This window comes from Nannizzia gypsea, genomic scaffold (genome assembly GCF_000150975.2).
Source record: "Nannizzia gypsea CBS 118893 supercont1.2 genomic scaffold, whole genome shotgun sequence".
Taxonomy (NCBI): Eukaryota; Fungi; Ascomycota; class Eurotiomycetes; order Onygenales; family Arthrodermataceae; genus Nannizzia; species Nannizzia gypsea.
This window is the reverse complement of record NW_003345200.1, coordinates 1,488,075-1,506,383: the sequence shown is the minus strand read 5'-3', so window position 1 is coordinate 1,506,383 and position 18,309 is coordinate 1,488,075. Positions and strand designations below refer to the sequence as shown.

Sequence of the window (18,309 nt, the reverse complement as noted above, 5' to 3'; positions counted from 1 at the left end):
AGAAAACTAGAAGCAAAAGAAGAGCTATAAAACCGAAGAATGGTGACAAAAACAAAAAAAAAGAAGCACCCCCGCCCGGACTCGAACCGGGATAGTCAGATATCAGAGCGCGTCATCTTTGCGGGATCACGTGGCTTAGAAGTCTGAAACGTTAACCATTACGCCACGAGGGCTATTTGCGCTTGATGTTCGACCCACGAGAATCAACAAGAGGCACAACTAGAGCCTGTGGCTACCACACAAGTTGTCCGATATACGTTACTTGATACTTGGAGTAATCCTGCATACCATACATATATCTTGAAAACGTCGCTCGTGAACAGACAAAAATAACAGTTGAAAATGTATATCAGAGCAGTTGTTATATTGTTTAGCCGCCTGATTCCGTAGGAACCACAATGCAACTGCTGGCCCATTGCTCATTGTATGCCCAACTAAAATGGCACTTGTCCATTCATTTCACTTTCTCCTACTTATTTCTGGCGACCGTCCTAAGGCGAACCTAGGTTTCTTGGCGTGGGTGGATGGCCAGAAGAGTTGATAGAACCCTCAGGGGAGGATGACCGTAAGGATTTGAGATTTGGAGATCCCGCAGCCAATGGGCCAGGAGTGAACAATCTTATTCTCGCTTGGTCCGGCACAGATACATTCTGACAGTGGTCGCATATGTATGTATTAAAGCCATTGCCATTGCAGTCCTTGCATTCGAATTCTCTGTACAAGCTTGTTAGCCCATGGGCCACTAGATGCACAACCGGTCAAGTCCGAGGGGATATACCTCCTCGTAAAAGGTTCATTGTCTTTGCTCACCTGGGTGGGTTGCCTGCACAGGATCTGCAGGTAAGAAAAGTCATACCATTATTGCAGAAGATGTGTTGTGGATCTAGGTAAATAGTTGTACGGTAGTCTTGCGGTTGAGCCATATCAACCGAATTTGTAACTCGTCTAGGAAGTGCTGTAATACACTGCAGGCTCTGGAAGTCTCTTGAAGGTGTATTCGTAAATCCAGAACCTCAGTAAACACGGGGGGCGATGTTGGTTTGAGCTGTGATTATCTAGGATGCCTGATATTCAAAAATAGGTATGTTTACTTCGTGATATTTCTGGCGAAGAAGGGGAGATAGTAGAGATGAAAAGAATTCCTCACCCTCTCAACGAACGACGCACCCACTATTTATGTAGTAAAAGACAAGGTATCCAATGGAGCGGGTATTGATTCCCTTGGTTGCTTGTGACCGCTTAGCCGGGGTAACATACCGATACATGTCTTTGTGCATGTACGGCAACCGAAAATCACAGGATCAGCTCTCAATTGCCGTACGGAGGTACGGTACAGCTTTATAGGGTAAAAGTCGGCTATAGGAAAGGAACATCGGCGTATGAGCCGGAACAGTTCAGCTATATTTGGTTTCAATTGCCGTAAATTAAATCTTGCGCCTGCGTCAGAGGTTATACTTAGCCCCTGTATCGTTGTTGATGCAGCAGAAATAGTATAAAACGCATGCTTAGGTGACACCAGGGCAGACTTAATTGAACACAGCCCGCCCTTGATGTGCATTCCCCGCGGTACCTTCGTTCAAAAGTGATTTCAGAAGCATCTAGAGAAAGCAGGACAGTGGATATCGCATGAAATAAGGGTAGAAAATGTGTTATAACGGAGCGTACATGGATCAAGGACGCCACTTTTAATGGGAAAGTATGCACCAAGCGGATATGTAAAGCGTCTTACTCACACTATTCACGAGATATTCAAGAGGGGGGACGTATTGTTACATGCGTATTGGAAAGAACAAATCAAACGCAAGAAAAGGGGGGTTGGATTCTCAGAGAAGCCATGCTGGCAGCGTCGAGTACAAACCGAGAAGTTGGTTCGGGTGTCAAATGACGAGGGGCCCAACAGGCTGGCAAGCCCCTACAGGTGCGTGTTTGCAGCCGTGTAACTCAACGGCCTTTGATGGGCCCAGTACCTCTACACCGCTACCTGTTACGGTAGCATCTGCACCAAGTATTTGTATTTCCATTCCCACAATATCACGTTGTCCGATATTATTCCTTTGAGGATGTATAGTAGAGCAGCATTGTATTTACCAGAGACATACAGGGTAAACTTGAATGAAGCCCGCTCCATTGTGCAATCGGCTGATTCAACGTCCAACCTTGAGACCCAGGGGTAAGGGCCAAAGCCCATGTCAGGGACGTTGTGTAATCAAGATGGTTTGAGAGCTTTATGATAGGATATCTAGGCGCCAAACTAGGTGGTGCTGGATATCTTGTGAGTGGGACAGGAGTAAGGAAATAGGCGAGTAATCCTAAGATAAGGCTGTGCATATCTGGTTGGGCCTTGTCATGCATCACTATAGACATCCCCCAAAGAAACCATTTAAACTGGAGACATCGGAGGTGCTTGTCCGATGTTTAGTAAACTAAATGCGTGGGAAACCATGAGTCAAGCAAATTGAATGCCTGTAGCTCGTAATTCCATTTCCTGGGTAGGATTCGGGAAACAGGAAACCGGATATGGAGCAGATCTTGGGTATATTCGCGTAAGTCGGAAATGGAAAAGGAAAAAGAGTGTCCCCAAGCAAAGGGTGGATAGCGTTGGTTGACAAATTCATCACAAGCGAAGAAGCCGAAAGGTATCGAAGCGACTGTTGCACAGGAAAAAGAAGGTGACTACCAAAAACACTTTGTTGCATGAAGTATTATTGATCGGTTATTGGCCAGTTATGAGTAAAGAGAAGAAGGTGTGAGAAGCTCAGTTCTCTCCTTGGCTACCTTTTAGTGGCGGAGGAAAAATGGCATCGAATCATATCGACTTTAAAAGGTCGGCTTCTTGACTTTCTTTTATCTTTTCTCACTTTTCTCCTCACTCCTCACTTGTCACATAATTCTTTTCTTTTTATCTCTTTTCTTTCTTTTATTCCACCTCTTAATGATTAAGAAGGTATAATAATATTCCATTCATGCTTGTTAAAGGGTATTATATGACAGTCCAGGCGTCGTATCCCTTAAATATTCTGTAGGTCAGAGTAAGAAAATTCCGATAGATAATTTTTCAGACCAGGGAACCATACTCATTCCAGGTTGTGCACTGGAAGGGGCAGGAGATATATATAAAAGGGAGAAGGAAAGGAAAGCCCGAGAGAGAAATTGAGTGTCCACTCACAATGGACAGCCACTCAATGATAAAATGGCGTTACGCGACTCAATCGGGTGCAACCTGGTCGATGACCAAGCTCGAGCCGAACCAACTAACTACACGAGCAACCTTCTAGCTAGCGCTGACGATCGCTGATAGTTGACAGAAAGAGCGCTGCAATACGGAGTATGGAAATTGGATCATGTTCAGCTGAAAATATGGGATACTATGATTTGAAAATTTGGAAAAACGTATGCAACTATCCGCGCCTGTGTCACCGTACTGCTGAATAACTAATTCAGAATCAACCACTAAAAACGCAGCCCTCTCACCCGTCACAATCGCAATTCTTTGAGGGGCGATACTCCACAGGGCCACTAAGCACCTGTTGGATGCCAGAGGCAGGATTCATTACCGTGGAGTTCCGGGAATCCATCCTGATAAACCAGAATTTGGTTAGCTGCGGCATATTTAACTGTATTTAGCCAAGCCAAGCCGGCGGCAGCGAAAGGCTCTTATCATACCGCTGGTTTTGAACGCAGGTAAGTATCCAAGGTATGACTGATGTTGTGGTCTGACATAACGTTGATGTGGTTGTTGAAATAAACTTGGGCAAAGTCTAATGTTAAAAGTGGTCACGTAACTAACTAAATGGTAACTTAACCTTGGAGAAACGTTTTAAGTTCTAGCACCAGCTGATCGAACTGAATATTCCATTGGACTTACGGAGTAGGTATTTATACATTTAGGGATATTAGCCCGGGATAAAAAATGGCCAAGATTCAACGGGATAACTTATTAATGGGATAACCACCTTAGAAGGATAAATCCATAACATAAGTAGTTAACTATTAAACAACTGAGCGAGACTGAACAACCGGTGAAGAAATTACTATCACTGCTTGATTAGAGAACAGGCATAATTATTACCTGAGCCACGAACCCCATAACCAGCGACATGAATTGGTGTCCGTGGTAAAGTAAGATGAATAAAAGCCCTCTGAGACAAGTCGTTAAAAAAAATATAGAAATAGCAAATAGGAACCCTCCCATGTCCACCACGAACTCCGTTTTCCGGCGCCACAACCCTAGCCATGCGTCGTCAAGAATTAGTAGAAAAGAAAGATTAAAAAATGGTGAGGTTTATAGAAACCGGTAACATCATGACAAGATGATAAAGAATAGCCCAATGGATCGGGTGTCAAAGGAAAAAAAGATAGTAAAGTGAAAGCCGGTAGCTTAGGAAGTATTGGATCCCGTGTACTTTTTAATCAAAGTAACCTGGTGGCAGAGAAGCAAGGGCAACCACAGTACCAACTCCACCAACAATGGCTCCAGTAATAGCCGTGGCAGCATAGCGAGCATAAACAGCAATGCGAGAAGGCTGATGAGGATTTGAAGATTTAGCTCGCTTTGGTGGAGGACTAAATTCGTTATTCGTGGCTGTATCGGTGGCTGGGAAGGTCTCTTGAGGCTGGGCATCTGGGAGATCCTGGCTGTCTAGATCCTTGGTATCACAAAGATTCCCTAACTTACGTTTAGTACCGCAAGTGTTGGTGCTGGTTGGGAACGATAGAGTAGGTTCGACCTGGTCTGTGATTGGCTTTTCAACGGCTTTCATCGTCATTGTAGAATGATCTGGCGCGTTAGCATTAGGGGGTGCCGGCTTAAGTTCGTACGTGTATGGATTTGGAGGAGGACATTCCATGAAGTCATTGCTAGTAAAACGCGAATACCAAGGAGTGTTGGATGTTTCCGTTACTTCAGTCTGGTGATTCCTCGGGAATGGAGTATGTAACTGAGCGCCGATCCCTTGGGGTTTTTCAGTTCCGGAGTGGCCCATTGAATGAGGATAGCTAAATGGTGAAGCACCTGTTGGTCTTTCATCAGGCGTAGGGTAGATAGCACTCCCAACTAATGCCAGGCTAAAGTCATCTGGAAGCAAAGCCTCACAGTCGTCATCGTCACCGGCCGGGGAGGAAATACTTTCTGTCTCGGGCTCAACTGGGCCTAAAGATGACTTGATGGATATAATTTCTCCATCTAAATTCAACTTCGACGGCGCCTCTTGCCACGGAAGGAATGGATCGTGTTCGACGTCAATAATGTCACCACACTCGTCTCCGCTTTCAACCTCACTATCTTCCTCATCTTCTGGAACAGTATAAGTATTTGTAGATGGTAATTCACAGGAGGGTATAACCCGAGAAGGGTTCTTCCAGGTATATTCGATACGAATCTTGACCGGCTTGAATGATTCTATAGGGTCGGACAATTTAGTTCTGAGACCTATGAAAATTGCGAACAGCAGTCCATGCTTACCCTCTCCTCTGTTGACTGTGGCTCCAAGGGTAATTGTGTCACCATTTGAGACTAACACAGACTTCGATGTCAACTTGCTGTCGTTTAGCCATGTCCCATGCAAAGAGTAAATATCTTTAATATGGATTTCCTATAGAGTGTCACGGTTATGGTTAGGGACAACGGGTTATCGAGCAATAGCTGAATTGACTCACTTTACTCTTGGCATCTACAACTAATTCAGCATGGTTTCGAGAGACAACACGATTATCAAATCGAAAATTATCATTGCTAGCTTTTAACAGGCTGTTCCCGGATTTCGAGGACCGGCCGATGATGCAACGATACATAGTAGCAGTGAAGGTGACATCCCGTTCTCGTATATCATCACCTCCATCGAGAGTAACGGCGTGCAGGGTCACTATGGAGAATAATTTTCATGTTAGCCCTTGACCTGCAGATATGATATTTCGTGATTTCTCGAGAAATAGGCAGGGAAGACTCGGATGAAGCTACCTGAAGCCATGATCACAAGATGCAGGGGCGAGCAGTCGAAAGTACTGAAGTAGTTGTCAAGTTAGATGCGATAGCAGACAGTGATTTTTTTCCCACTCCTGTTCTCGTCAGTGTGGTGAGAATGTAGCTGTGGCTGTTGCGGGGTGCAATTAGAACGGAACGTCTGGGCAGTGACGTAACTGGCAAACAGGCGGTTAGTGAGCTAACTAACTAGTTAGTTGACTAATAAATTTGTGAGCCCACTAAGAAGTCGACTTTCAACGAGTAAATACAGCTAGATAAGAGGAGGGTAGGAGGGGCTGGATTCCAGTATCTTGATGGAGATGAGACCATGCAGCGACAGGCAGAAGGGCAGCAAGAGAACAGACGAGCAGTCGAGATGAGAGACGTCAGAAGATGCGGCAGTTACGGCGTCTGCCGGCTGAGAGTGGGGCAAATCACCGAATGAGGTCGCTAAGCGCCACGTATCTCTCCACCAAAGATATGAGACAAGATACCTCGGCTAGTTAAACTTTAACGGAGCCCGTTCTTCTACTTAAAGAGGTGGCTTTGTGTGCTTGAGATTTGAACATCGAGACCAAGATAACCGGAGGAAGCAAAATAGTAGGAGAGCATGATAGTATACATTACGCGCAGTGGAAGGGCATCAGACGGCAAAGCAGCTCCCTTTGCCAACGGTAACCGCAAAAGGGGAGAAAGAAAGGAAAGCAAGTGATCACTACTTATTTACAGTACAGGAAGACATGGGGACAAAAGGTGTAGTAGTAAAACAGAAGTAAGTTAAGAAAGCGTACAAAGTTCAATGAGGCCAGTCAGGCGGGTATCATCCCTCCTCAATTCCTCACCTCTTTTTAATAGGGCAGTATTATTTATTTTTTTCCCCTTGAGTTCGAGCTTAGAAGGTACCAGGAGCACCAAGTCCTGCTGCACCGCCCATCTGTGCTAGCCTGGCGGCAAGTTTGGGGTACTTCTCTTGTACCTCAAGCTGAGCGCGAGTAGCTTCCGCGTATGAGACGGCATTTATCACCTCTGCCTCTGTTCTTGCTAATTCGGCAGCACGTTCGAAGTACTTCAAGGCCTGAGAAACCTTTCCTTGCTGAAGGAGAAGCTGGGCAAGGGTAGCAATAGCGATATCGCAGTCGGGGTCAACTAAAAGAATCGGTTAGCAGGTGTCAAAAGGAGTCTAAAAGACGCATCATGGGAGACTAACTGATAAGAGCCTTCTGGCAGAGGTTTTCAGCCTCTTGGAAATCCTGCTTCCACTGGAAAATTGCAAGAGCTTTATTAATTAGTGGCAGAACGTTAATGCTCCAGGGTTTGTTAGATTTCTCTAGTTCAACGGCACGGTCGAATTTCTCAATGGCTTCGGAAAATTTCTGCATATCAAGCAGAAGCTCGCCATAATAGTTGTAAACCTCAGCTACGTTTTCGAAGTTCTTGAGGGTCCGCTTGAACGTAGCCATTGCCGATGCAACGGAGCCCAACTTGTACTGAGTCACGCCGAGTTGGATATGTGAGTAAATGAAGTCTCGGTCAAGGTCAATGGACTTTTGGTAGTCTTTAGCAGCCTCTCCAAGTTCGCCAAGGATAAAATGAAGTTGTGCTCGATGGTAATAAATGTCCGGGTCATCCTTGTTCTGGGTTACAGCTAAGTCGAAGTCGTCCTGTGCTGACTCTCTGTTTCCTACAACGCAAAATCTAACAGTTAGTATTGACACAATATTGTAATATAATGCTGCCAGACATACCCATTTCCAAGTATAAGCTGGCACGCTTGATATAACTCTGGACAAGCGATGGATCAAGCTCAATACTCTTGTTGAGGTCAGTCAGCGCTGCAGCTGCTTCGCCAGCTAGGTAGGTGAAGGTTGCGCGCATATTCAGGGCCAAGGCTTCAAGCTTTCCGAGTTCACCTAGCTCCAAAGCTTTCTCAAACGCTCGCGCGGCCTCATCATATCCGTCTCCAGTTGACTTGGCAACTGCCAACAATCCCTTTCGGAGCTGCCCTAGACCGCTGTCTTCTTTCAACTCAACGGATTCATCAAGCTCTTCAGGGGTCGGCTTTGGTCGGAAGCTCTGGAGATAGTTTGAGACGAAAGTGGCGCTTGGCAACTTCTTGCCCTTACCCTCAAGGATAACACGGCCCTTCTCCTCGGCTACTTGTTTTAGCAGCCTCTCGACGGCAGCTTTGCCGGTCTCGCTGGCGAATCCATCAAGGATACAGCTAGCAGTGTAATCGAGCAGGGCCTCACTGTATTTGCCGAGCTTATCGTATGCGTTTGCTCTCCTGTTCATTGCCTTGATGTACTCATCGTCCATGGCTAGTGCCGCAGTTGTGTCCTCTACCACCTTCTCCCACTCTCCGAGAGCATTATAACAGGCAGCGCGGTTAGAGTAGTAGACAGGATCAGGTTTGCAGAGGATTGCTTTGCCGTACAGCTCGATTGCTCGGTTGTAGTCTTTTGACCCAAACGCCTTGTTTCCAGCGGCCTTGAGGATTCCAGCATAGCGTTCTCTTGTCTATTTGGGAACGGATCATTAGCATTTAGTGTTAGAATGTGCCATTTATTCAAACTTACCTGGGCAGGTAGGCTGTCCACATTAGACTCATCAACGTCTGGGAGCTCTTCGGGGCCCTGCTCTGTTGCCGCCTTGGACTCTAGACATATCTCATATTAGCAAGCTTAGTGTCAACGTGCGACAAATAATTTCGCTCATACCAGGCTTTTCCGACGTGCCAGCTTTCTTTTCCTGCTCTGCCTTCTTTTCCTTTCGCCGCTCTTTTTTGCTCTTGCGCTTCTCTCCCGATGGACCGGAAACCTGGGTTGGTCGACCAGTGTCAGACAGATAATATACCACACCAGCACTAGTCACGACCACCGCAACACCAGCAATTGTGTAGACTAGGGCCTTGTTTTCTGACGCCCATGTTGAGATACGATCCCAAACTGAAGGTGAAGATGAAGCGGCCGTATTCTCGATGTGCTGCTGGATAGTGGATGACGGCAGAGATGGGACGACTGGCTCAATAGGTGCCATGGCTGCGATGGAATTGTCTAATGAACAGGGTAAACAGTGACTGGCACCGGCGTCAAATCTATAAAACAAGCGTTATCCTCCCGATGAGTATGCCTCGATAAACTGCTGGTAACGACTCTGGATGGAAGAGTGAGCCGGTAGTTCTTTGAATAATAAAGTTGTGAAAGCTGAACTGCTTAAGAGACCTCCTGTGAATTACGGAGATGGAGGGCCAAAAAAAGAACACGAATTAAAAAAGAACTAAAGAAGCCTCCAACGGGCAAATGAATCAGGGATACGGGAAACGCTTCGTGAAATCTATCGGAGCGGAAGATGGGAAGAAGAGTGGAAGTTGAAGTGCTTGCGAGAGAAAACATCGTGAAAGTTTTGGGATATAGAAAATTTCTGGGAAGCTTATGTAATCTCGTATACAAACATCGAACATCAACAACAACGACAATGGCAGCGACAGCAGCCAGCTGCATCTCAACGATATCTGCTACAGCTCACGGTCCCAAAGGGCCTCCGTGGCTTAAGAAATAGTAGACAACAGTACTGTGATCTGGATTCTCGCGCAAAGCCTTGCATATTAATACCCGCAAGTAGCTAGCGACGTTGTCAGAGGGAAAAGGGACAAAAATCATGGCGGGCATCTATGCTGATTTCCGCGTTATATCTACCCTACGGTACGATCCAGAGCTCATTAGTGGGATAACGAAGCCGCTCTCGTACCCGGAGCCGACTTGCTCCTCCTACTACCTCCTTCCATACCACTGCGGACGGCTCCTGGATGCTGCGGTAGACTTCCAGTGGACGGCTGCCGTTTCGCGAATGCAACGGACTGGTTCAGTCGAGCAGTTTGCAGAGTCCCTTAACACCTTCTTGCCGGACAAATCTCGGCCATGGCGCTTGCGTATACTGCTGGATCATGAAGGCGAGCTGGCCGTAGAGGCTTCACCTGTTGTCTCACCTTTAAGCTCTCATATTTTCTTCCTTCCGCTTCGGCCTTCATTCTCATCCCTGTGTACGCATAATAAGGATGTCGTCCGCTGGAAACTACGACTGGATACACAGCCCACGGAGCCGTCTCTATTCACCAGACACAAGACCACTGCTAGGGACATGTATAACGCCGCCCGGACGAGGGCCAACCTACCCTCTTTGGCCGCCCCGATTGAGGTTCTGATGTACAACCTTAAAGGTGAGGTCACAGAAGGCAGCATCACTACCGTTTACTTTAAGAAGAGAGTAGATGCTGCAACATATGATCCGACAACTGGAGATGGTGGGTGGGTTACACCTTTACTCACGTGTGGTGGAAATTCAGCAACAACTCGACGTTATGCTCTTGATAGTGGTATCTGCTCCGAGGATATCATTCGAATTGACACACTCAAGGCCGGCGAAGAGGTATGGCTAAGTAATGGTGCAAGAGGTTTTATGCCAGCTACACTAGAGCTGTAGTAGAGCAACTAAATTAGTCATTTTCTATGCTGAATGTTTACAGTTGGCTATAATTTGCCTTCTGTCGAGGATCGACACGCAGCCGCATTGGTCTATTCCTTTGGCCTTTTGTTAGCATGCAGGTCGGCAACACCCCTTAGTTATCGCCTTGAAACACTAAAGAGAAACACGCATGCGCAGGCAAAAATTCACATGAGGAGGGAAGTTAAGCTCCCTTCCCAAGGAGCACCAGATTAGCAATGTTCATAACGGTGATAAAAAGCCACACTAGCCCAGCGATGACAGCTATATACCATGAGTTAGCCATCTTTATACTACCTTCACCTGGGTTTGCCGCCTCAATGCCTGGAGGCGTGTTCCGGAATATGCCTTCGTTGGGCGCTAGACAACGTGCACTCCCCGGCTGAACCGTCATATACTTGTTGAGACAAGTAAAATAGATCAAAGGCGCCGTAACGAATGGCAGGACAATACTCAAGACGACTTGAGAGGCATTCAGTGTTGCGTTCAGTCCCTGACGTCCAACAGCTCCTGCAATTATGATGCTTGGGATGATACTGATGCTTCGAGTTACTAAGCGTCGTAGCCAAGGGCGAAGCTTCCAATTCAGAGCGCCCTCGCTCACCATTTGGCCAGCAATAGTGCAAATAACACCAGCTGAGATTCCGGAGAGCAGCAATGCCAGTGCAAAAATCGTGCCCACCGCAGGGGAAATGGATTTTGACAGAAGTGCATGAATTCCGAATATGTCCGCCTCTAGGGCATCCTTATTTTTGTATAAGGATGCACCCGCAACGATAAGAATTGCCGAGTTGACAAAGAGGGCGAAGGAAAACAAAGAGACTGTCAGTTCAGTGATAGAGGCTTTCAGCGAGTGTCGAATAGCGCGGATGGACGGAATGTAATGCAGCTTATCCTTGCTGGTTTCTTCGTTGATAGAAGAAGATGCTGACAATAGCTCTGGCGGTAAGAGTTTGCTTTTCTCATCATACTCTCGGAGCCGTGGCTGAACTATTCCCGACCCCAGATAGAGACTATGTGGCATAACCGTCGCCCCAAGAATACCGCATGCTTGGTAAATTCTATTATCAAGTTAGCCAGGTTTCCGGTAGAACACTGAACAAAAGGGGTGTATCTTACGCTTGTCCCTCAACCAGTTGCGCTGATGGCAAATATCCCCTGAAAACCTCTCCTACACTAGCGTTTTTTATGAGAGAAAGCTGAATGCAAAAACAAATGACTACACCCAACACTAACGACATAATCACAACCTCAAACATACGCAGGCCTTTCATGGAACCATCCGGGCGGTAGAAGAACAGAATGATCATAACATCAAAAATTGAGATTGCACACCCAACAATCAGCGGTATCTTCGGGATCAGGAGATTTAAGCCGATGGCAAATCCAATTACCTACCTTAAGTTAGCAAGATCGTCTCAAGGGGATGAATTTAACAACGTTACATACCTCAGCAATGTCTGTGGCAATAATACCCACCTCAGCAAGAACGTATAGCAGGATGTTGAGCCACCGTGGGAGAAAAGCTCTGCATGCCTCTGCTAGATTGAGCCCACTCACAGTCCCAAGCTTAATAGCAAGAGACTGTAGCAAAATCGCAAATAAATTCGCCATAAGAATAACAAACAGCAGCCTGAAGCGATAGGATGCTCCAGCAGCAATCCCGGTTGCATAATTACCAGGGTCAACTAAACGGAACGACTTCAGCCCTGACATAGAAAAGCTCAGAGATGGAATGGAGAATATTTCATACTGTACGCCACAGATACCATAAACCCTGGGCCAATGAAGGAACAGAATTTAAGCAGGATATTCTTAACCCGCTCAATTGGAGTATCGCGGCTATTCCCTGGGTCACAGGGACCAGCCGCCGCGGAGGTAACAGTAGCTAATTGAGACAGGGGAAGTTTGTCCCCTCCTCTTACGAGCTGGCCAGTCGGTGGACTGGCCAGCGAGCTGGAGGCATCGCCTTGCCCCATCCCAGAATGAGTGCTTGCATTCTTATCACGGTCGGCATTCTGCGTTTCGCCGTGTAGAGACTGCGGCTCCTCCCTCTTCAACTCCCTCGAGTTGGCCATGCCATTCAGGGCTTCGTTGGTAACCAAATCGTTCGAAAGAGGATTCGGACTTTGATTGTAGCCATCGCCTTCATACGGCTCATCAGTTCGGGAAGTCTTGTTCATAGTGACTGGTCTTGTTAATCAGCTATGTAACTATTCTGCCGTCGAAATGCAATCGAGTATACGTGCAGGCCAAGAAGAAAAACGACTTGCCAACCTCCCGATCATCATGCTTATTTATTATTTACATTAACTCGTTGTGGATCTCCTGTCTGATCGACGTGTTACGTAACCCCGGCTTCTTCTCGCAGCTTCCTAATCCATCCGAGGCCCAGGTCCCCATGTCAAGAGTCAGGTGACTACCATGTGGTAAATAACCTTGTCTGTAATTCATTAGTAAGCGAACACTATTTCAACTTAATGAATTATTTTCAAAGGTTTGCACGGAAATATCTGCCCGAAAGATGGGTGTTATTATTCAAGTCTGGATAAGGCAAAGAGAAGGCTGAAGTAAGATGAGGCTTCATTGTCTCCAACGTTAGATAAAAGAGTAAAGAAGGTAGTCTTGGTACATTTAACATGTCCAAGATGAAGCAAGACTATGTGCATAACTAATTGGGAAGTATGTACATCAATCAACATTCCGGCCACGGCACGCGTCATATTGATCATAAATTCGCGGTAGCACCCTATACCATTAGCTTGGAGCTAGTGAGGGGGCAAACCTAGAGGGTAAGTCCTCTATTGTCCGCTTCCGTTGTAGAGGAGACGGTTGGTGGTGCCAGTTCCTGGGTTTCTGATAACAGCGTTGGCAATCTGCTTCATGCGGTTGCAAACCTGAGCCACGCTAACACCCTGGGCAATCATGGCGGCGCCGACACCGCAAACATGGGGGGAGGCCATGGAGGTTCCAGACAGGGTGCGGGTACCACCTCCTGGAGCGGCGGAGAGGATGCTGGAGCCGGGAGCATAGATGTCAACTACATCCACGTGTTAGTCCTAGAGAAGGAGCAAAATTTAAGTCAGGAAGCCGGGGAATGACTTACTAATGGTACCCCAGTTGGAGAAGGAGGACTTCACGTCATCAATGGTGGAAGAGGCGGCAGTGCAGACGGCTGGGGCGGAGGCTGGGGAGGAGTTCTTGGCATCCCTCTATATCATCGCGAATTTGATTAGCATCTTCATACGGGGAAAAGACGAAAGAGTATGTGAAGACCTACGTTGTCGTTTCCGGCGGCGACAGCAACGAAAATACCAGCTTCCTGGGCGCGGGTGACGGCATCGTTGTTGGCCTGGCTGAAAGAACCGCCCAAGCTAAGGTTGAGGGCAGCCTTTCCGAGAGCTCCCTTGGATCGGGCATCAGTAACACACCAATCAATACCCTTGATCACACCAGCGGTAGAACCAGAGCCACCAGCAGAGAGGACCTTGACGGCGACAATGTTGGCCTTCTTAGCAACTCCGTAGGTGGTGCCAGCGAAGGTGCCAGCGGTGTGGGTTCCGTGGCCGTTTCCATCAGTGTTGTCGTTGTCAACAGTGTTGGTTCCCCAGCGGATACGGCCGCGGAATTCAGGGTGGTTGATATCAATACCGGTGTCAACACCGTAGATGGTAACACCCTGGCCAGCAGAGCTGTCGTAGACGAAGTCCTTGTTTCCCTTGGCCTTGTGAGACACTCTGCCCAAACCCCAGGTGGGAGCGTTTGGCTGAGTGACGAGAGCGGCCAGCTTGACAACGCGGTCATGCTCAACATATTTGACCTATGCCTATTAGTTAGAATAGTTCGTAGGGAGAGGAACGGAAATGAAGATGCAGAGGGGCTTGTGACTGACCTTATCGTCATTGAGGATAGACTCGATAGTGGCCTCGTCGAAGTGGCCGTTATAGCCTCTCCATCCGTTGATGTCGAAGGAGTCCTTGTGTCCGGCAGTCTCGGAGCCACGCTTAGCCTTGTTGAGGTTGTGGGTGGCAGAAACAGAGGAGATATGGGACTCGAAGTCCTCAGCAGTGACGCCATCCTTCATGACGACGATGTAGGAGTTTGGGATGACATCGTTGCCACCACGGTTGTGGAAGAAAGCGCGAGCATCGACGGCAGCGACGGCCGCGAGGAAGACGGAGATGACCTTGATGCAGCCCATTGTGAAGGAGTTGCTAGATAGACTGTTAGGAATGTTGATGAGTTGCTGTCTGGAAATTCCCGAATTGATGGGATCAATGGCCCCCTTTTATATTTGTCTATCCCTCCTCCTCCAGCTCTTCACTTCACCCCGGCTACCCTAGGGAGACCCGGTCATCTTGCCAGCCCTTGATTCATGAGAGGGTGTGCGGGACAATACTCCGCACCCCTCGGGCTCTTAGACATACTCTTTTTCTCCTAAGGTATGTAACCATGTAGTATTGCCGGCGAGTTGGATACCATGTCCCTATCTCTGACAAATAATGACGGTGCAGGCACAAATATACCATCGGCAAGATGCGGAGAGGCCTGGTAAGCCCAGAAATAGGAGTGTTTAGTGCCAATCCGGGGGAAATATATTGGGGAAGCAATATCGGACAGTGACCGTATAGTCTCTGGTGGCCCCAAGCTTGAGATCGCCATGTTACAAGCCTGATTATAACGGGTGGCCGCGGTAACACCGCAGGTCCCAGGGGCCTGAGGAGCGTGAACCTATCTTGTGATGCCCCTACCCCTGTTGACGCCTGGGCTGGCAGAGGCTGACATTCGCGAATATTCCACGATCCATCCAAGTCGAGATGTGATCTAAACAAAAAGCTCTGACCAGCTTGTCCAGGACAATGGTCATTTCGACGATCTTTAGTGTTGATCATAGCAAAACACATGGTGATAGCTATTAGAGTGAGCGGTAGATCTTCACGACTAGACGGTGTTTGTAGAATGAGCAACACTGTTCCAGTCCCACATATGGCCCCATGCTTTGCCGCCCGGCGCAGAAGTACCAAAGCCTGGGGTTCTTCATCTGGGGTGTCCAAAGGCAAAAGAGAAAAGATCAGGATGGCAAAAAGGGCGTGCTCTCCACTCACGCCATCGATACGAAGCAGATGTTCGTGATAGATTAGCTACTTCACCGCAGCCAAGAGTGCGGTGCGTATTTCAGCCAATATATCGACTGGCGCTGGGTATTGGCGATCAATCGCGGGGGTGCAGAACCGTCTATCCACAACTAAACTTTCAGGCAAAGCGGGAATTCCATATATAGCATCAACACATGCTGTTGGCTTCCCTTCTTCAGCCAAGGTGGAGGAGGGTGGGAAGGCTTAAGCATATCGCTCCTGAAGTGACATTATCCGACCCCTAGTCTTGGAAAGTGATATCATAATTTCATTTACTGTGGCATCGACGATCTCCCCAGATCTACATGTCAATCCCCAGTATTTCACAACAGCGGTAGCTTAGTAAACGGCTATATCCCCAGTTGCCCATCAGTAATCGACACTGCGATCCGTCCCTTCGATCCAGGAAACAGGTCGACATGCACGGCCCAATGATGATCGGATTGCTGCTGATCAAGGCTTAACCTAACAGCAGAGGATATCGAATAATAAAAAAGGGCGGGAACGCCAGTTCTTCAACGCCGGCAGCTCGACGGTTGATGCGAAGATTTCGAGATGGCGGGCCGTCCGTCTGGCAACATCGACAAGTTAGCGCTGTAACTGCCCTGCCCGAGCGCTCGTTTGTCCTCTCGCCACCCCTGGGATTTAGGCATGACAAGGCCAGCGACTACTACTTCAGCCGGGATGGGAGTGGTTAGAACGGGCGAATATTGATGAAGAACCCGAAGTCAAGAAATGCGGCCTGACCAGGGGGGAGAGAGGCTGGTGGTTCATCTCGCTGCCATTTGTGACGTCGACCTTGCGGGCAGGATAATTTTGGCGGTTCCGGCACAGCACCATACACCCATCATCCGGCCGGCCAGCCAGTTATATTGCGATGCTGCAGACTGAGTTCTCTCAACCCCGGGTTCCATGCCGGCACCAAAAAGAAAAAGGATACCTTCTTGTGCGGAGTACGGGGTACATGATAAGAAGAAGACATCCACATGCCAAGTAAGGCACGCTCCGTTCAGAGCAGGTAGTGATTGACCTCTTTCGTGCAACGCACCTGTATCACCATAGATCTCGGCTGACACCTGTCGTTTGATTGACAAAAAGGGGCCAAAGGATCAATATTTAGACAATCGATGGGTCACGGATGCCCAGTCTCTGCAAACCGGCCAAAGGTTCGGGAGAGGGAGACAGTGTTGTATGGAATGCTCCGTGAGGAACCAGAAAACCTGAGCAACATTGCAGGGATGGGGATGGTAGAGGAAAGAGTTAGATATCCTTGCTGTGACCATTTTCTAATATGCTCCCCTCCCCTCAACCCTGGCGATATTGACTACTCGCACAACTCAGCGGCAAGCAGCAACGCTTGGTTACCATCCCATGCTCGGGCGTGCCCGATCTTGTGTGACCGGCTTGACTCGCTGGAGACAATTTACTATGGCGGGAGCGCTGGCTCGCTGCTTGGCATGTTGAGTAATAACTAACTAACTGCGCATGAACTCTCTCCAGCCAAAGCGAGAGCAAGGCAAAGGCTTCTGGCTTCATTTTATGGCACTCCAGGTGCATCAACACGGGAGGGTATGTGGGCATCATGCGGTCCGCACAACTATTTCATTTAGAAATGAAGCTTCAGCCGTCGATTCAAGGTTGCTTGTTGCTCCGGCATATTTGACAAATCAAGCCGCCTTCCGCATGTTGTTGGCACTATAGGCCGAGGATATATTATTATGACCAGCCAGGGATCGAGAAAGGATGGTCGATACGCCAGAGGGACACGGTGTTAGTACAACCCGCTTTTTTTTCGCGCATAGTGAGTCCATCATACTTGCTCCGAACCATGGCGCAGAGGCAGCCTTTCCTCAAGACTGAGGTCAAAAGACTTTCCCAGCTGTATCGACATTGCGTTGTGGTACAGCCATAACTACTGTCACGCTCCTTGTCAGAATGCCAATATCAGCCCAACGATGGTGGCTGTACGTAAACTTAGCTAGGTAAATATCTAGCCTCTGGGAGCCTCATGCGAACGCATGCAAGCCACACAGTCGACTTGATGTCATCCGGACGCAATTGAAATGGAATTGGGATGTTAGACTTTTTGCCAATATGAAATATTCTTGTGCCTTGCCCCGGGACAGATGGTTGTCTGCTATTAGCCGGAGTGACAACATCTGTTCCGGCCCAGGGTAATTACTTGTGCTCGGCATCAGGACTCAGCTTATACAACAACCTGCGTCCTGCTGCGTATAACTGAGGAACCATCAGTTAACGAGTCAGCTATGGAGATTCTGCTAGCTGCCGGAAGATCTGGATTTTCTCCCCGGCCCCTGGGTTCCGGATGGGTGCGAGTTGACCACCCACGGTCGGCCCATTTATCCTTCCAAGACACGCTGGGTACACCACGCACCACGGCGTCGTCAGGCTGCTCAGTCATGGTGCCAACAATGTCTTATTTCTTAAAGCTACCTTCGGCGCCATTTGGCCATGTACTGCTCTGAAATAGCCGGTTCCTGTATGGCGTCCATCAAGTCAGTGAATGAATATTCCAAGGGTAACAGGACGGCTACCGATACAACCATCGGAGAGCGCAGGGGTTATTTTACCGATACCAGGATACCATCCCACCATTGTTCTATCTTCAGCTATTGTCGCACTCACGTAGACTTGGTGCTGATGTAGGTCGAAATCCGGATGCTTATACTTACTGGTGCGCGGTGGTTGAGGTGA

The 18,309-nt window shown here is 48.0% G+C and overlaps 8 protein-coding genes and 1 non-coding gene across 9 annotated transcripts; 3 read left to right on the top strand and 6 right to left on the bottom strand.

Annotated features, from left to right (window-relative positions):
• Window positions 1-66: 66 nt before the first annotated feature.
• On the bottom strand, window positions 67-173 carry MGYG_10529. The gene has a single exon. It is a non-coding gene; the product is annotated as a tRNA-Arg (tRNA).
• A 318-nt stretch (window positions 174-491) lies between these two features.
• On the bottom strand, window positions 492-923 carry MGYG_02576 (hypothetical protein; the record flags this gene model as incomplete). Its single annotated transcript, XM_003174999.1, has 2 exons — window positions 492-714; window positions 811-923. 2 exons carry the CDS (start codon window positions 921-923, stop codon window positions 492-494), a joined length of 336 nt encoding a protein of 111 aa, XP_003175047.1.
• Window positions 924-1,688: 765 nt separating this feature from the next.
• Window positions 1,689-2,174, top strand: MGYG_02575 (hypothetical protein; the record flags this gene model as incomplete). The annotated part of the gene is made up of 2 exons (XM_003174998.1): window positions 1,689-1,918; window positions 2,102-2,174. The coding sequence occupies 2 exons, from the start codon at window positions 1,689-1,691 to the stop codon at window positions 2,172-2,174; spliced, it is 303 nt and encodes a 100-aa protein (XP_003175046.1).
• Window positions 2,175-4,406: 2,232 nt separating this feature from the next.
• MGYG_02574 (hypothetical protein) lies at window positions 4,407-5,966 on the bottom strand (the record flags this gene model as incomplete). Its single annotated transcript, XM_003174997.1, has 4 exons — window positions 4,407-5,398; window positions 5,462-5,591; window positions 5,656-5,861; window positions 5,957-5,966. 4 exons carry the CDS (start codon window positions 5,964-5,966, stop codon window positions 4,407-4,409), a joined length of 1,338 nt encoding a protein of 445 aa, XP_003175045.1.
• Window positions 5,967-6,851: 885 nt separating this feature from the next.
• MGYG_02573 (import receptor) lies at window positions 6,852-8,995 on the bottom strand (the record flags this gene model as incomplete). The annotated part of the gene is made up of 5 exons (XM_003174996.1): window positions 6,852-7,105; window positions 7,167-7,640; window positions 7,705-8,476; window positions 8,536-8,615; window positions 8,677-8,995. 5 exons carry the CDS (start codon window positions 8,993-8,995, stop codon window positions 6,852-6,854), a joined length of 1,899 nt encoding a protein of 632 aa, XP_003175044.1.
• A 621-nt stretch (window positions 8,996-9,616) lies between these two features.
• MGYG_02572 (hypothetical protein) lies at window positions 9,617-10,438 on the top strand (the record flags this gene model as incomplete). Its single annotated transcript, XM_003174995.1, has 1 exon — window positions 9,617-10,438. One exon carries the CDS (start codon window positions 9,617-9,619, stop codon window positions 10,436-10,438), a length of 822 nt encoding a protein of 273 aa, XP_003175043.1.
• A 205-nt stretch (window positions 10,439-10,643) lies between these two features.
• Window positions 10,644-12,642, bottom strand: MGYG_02571 (manganese transporter pdt1; the record flags this gene model as incomplete). The annotated part of the gene is made up of 4 exons (XM_003174994.1): window positions 10,644-11,520; window positions 11,579-11,853; window positions 11,909-12,147; window positions 12,213-12,642. 4 exons carry the CDS (start codon window positions 12,640-12,642, stop codon window positions 10,644-10,646), a joined length of 1,821 nt encoding a protein of 606 aa, XP_003175042.1.
• Window positions 12,643-13,260: 618 nt separating this feature from the next.
• Window positions 13,261-14,660, bottom strand: MGYG_02570 (alkaline proteinase; the record flags this gene model as incomplete). The annotated part of the gene is made up of 4 exons (XM_003174993.1): window positions 13,261-13,499; window positions 13,566-13,671; window positions 13,740-14,279; window positions 14,352-14,660. 4 exons carry the CDS (start codon window positions 14,658-14,660, stop codon window positions 13,261-13,263), a joined length of 1,194 nt encoding a protein of 397 aa, XP_003175041.1.
• Window positions 14,661-16,721: 2,061 nt separating this feature from the next.
• Window positions 16,722-17,295, top strand: MGYG_02569 (hypothetical protein; the record flags this gene model as incomplete). Its single annotated transcript, XM_003174992.1, has 2 exons — window positions 16,722-16,853; window positions 17,095-17,295. The coding sequence occupies 2 exons, from the start codon at window positions 16,722-16,724 to the stop codon at window positions 17,293-17,295; spliced, it is 333 nt and encodes a 110-aa protein (XP_003175040.1).
• Window positions 17,296-18,309: the final 1,014 nt, after the last annotated feature.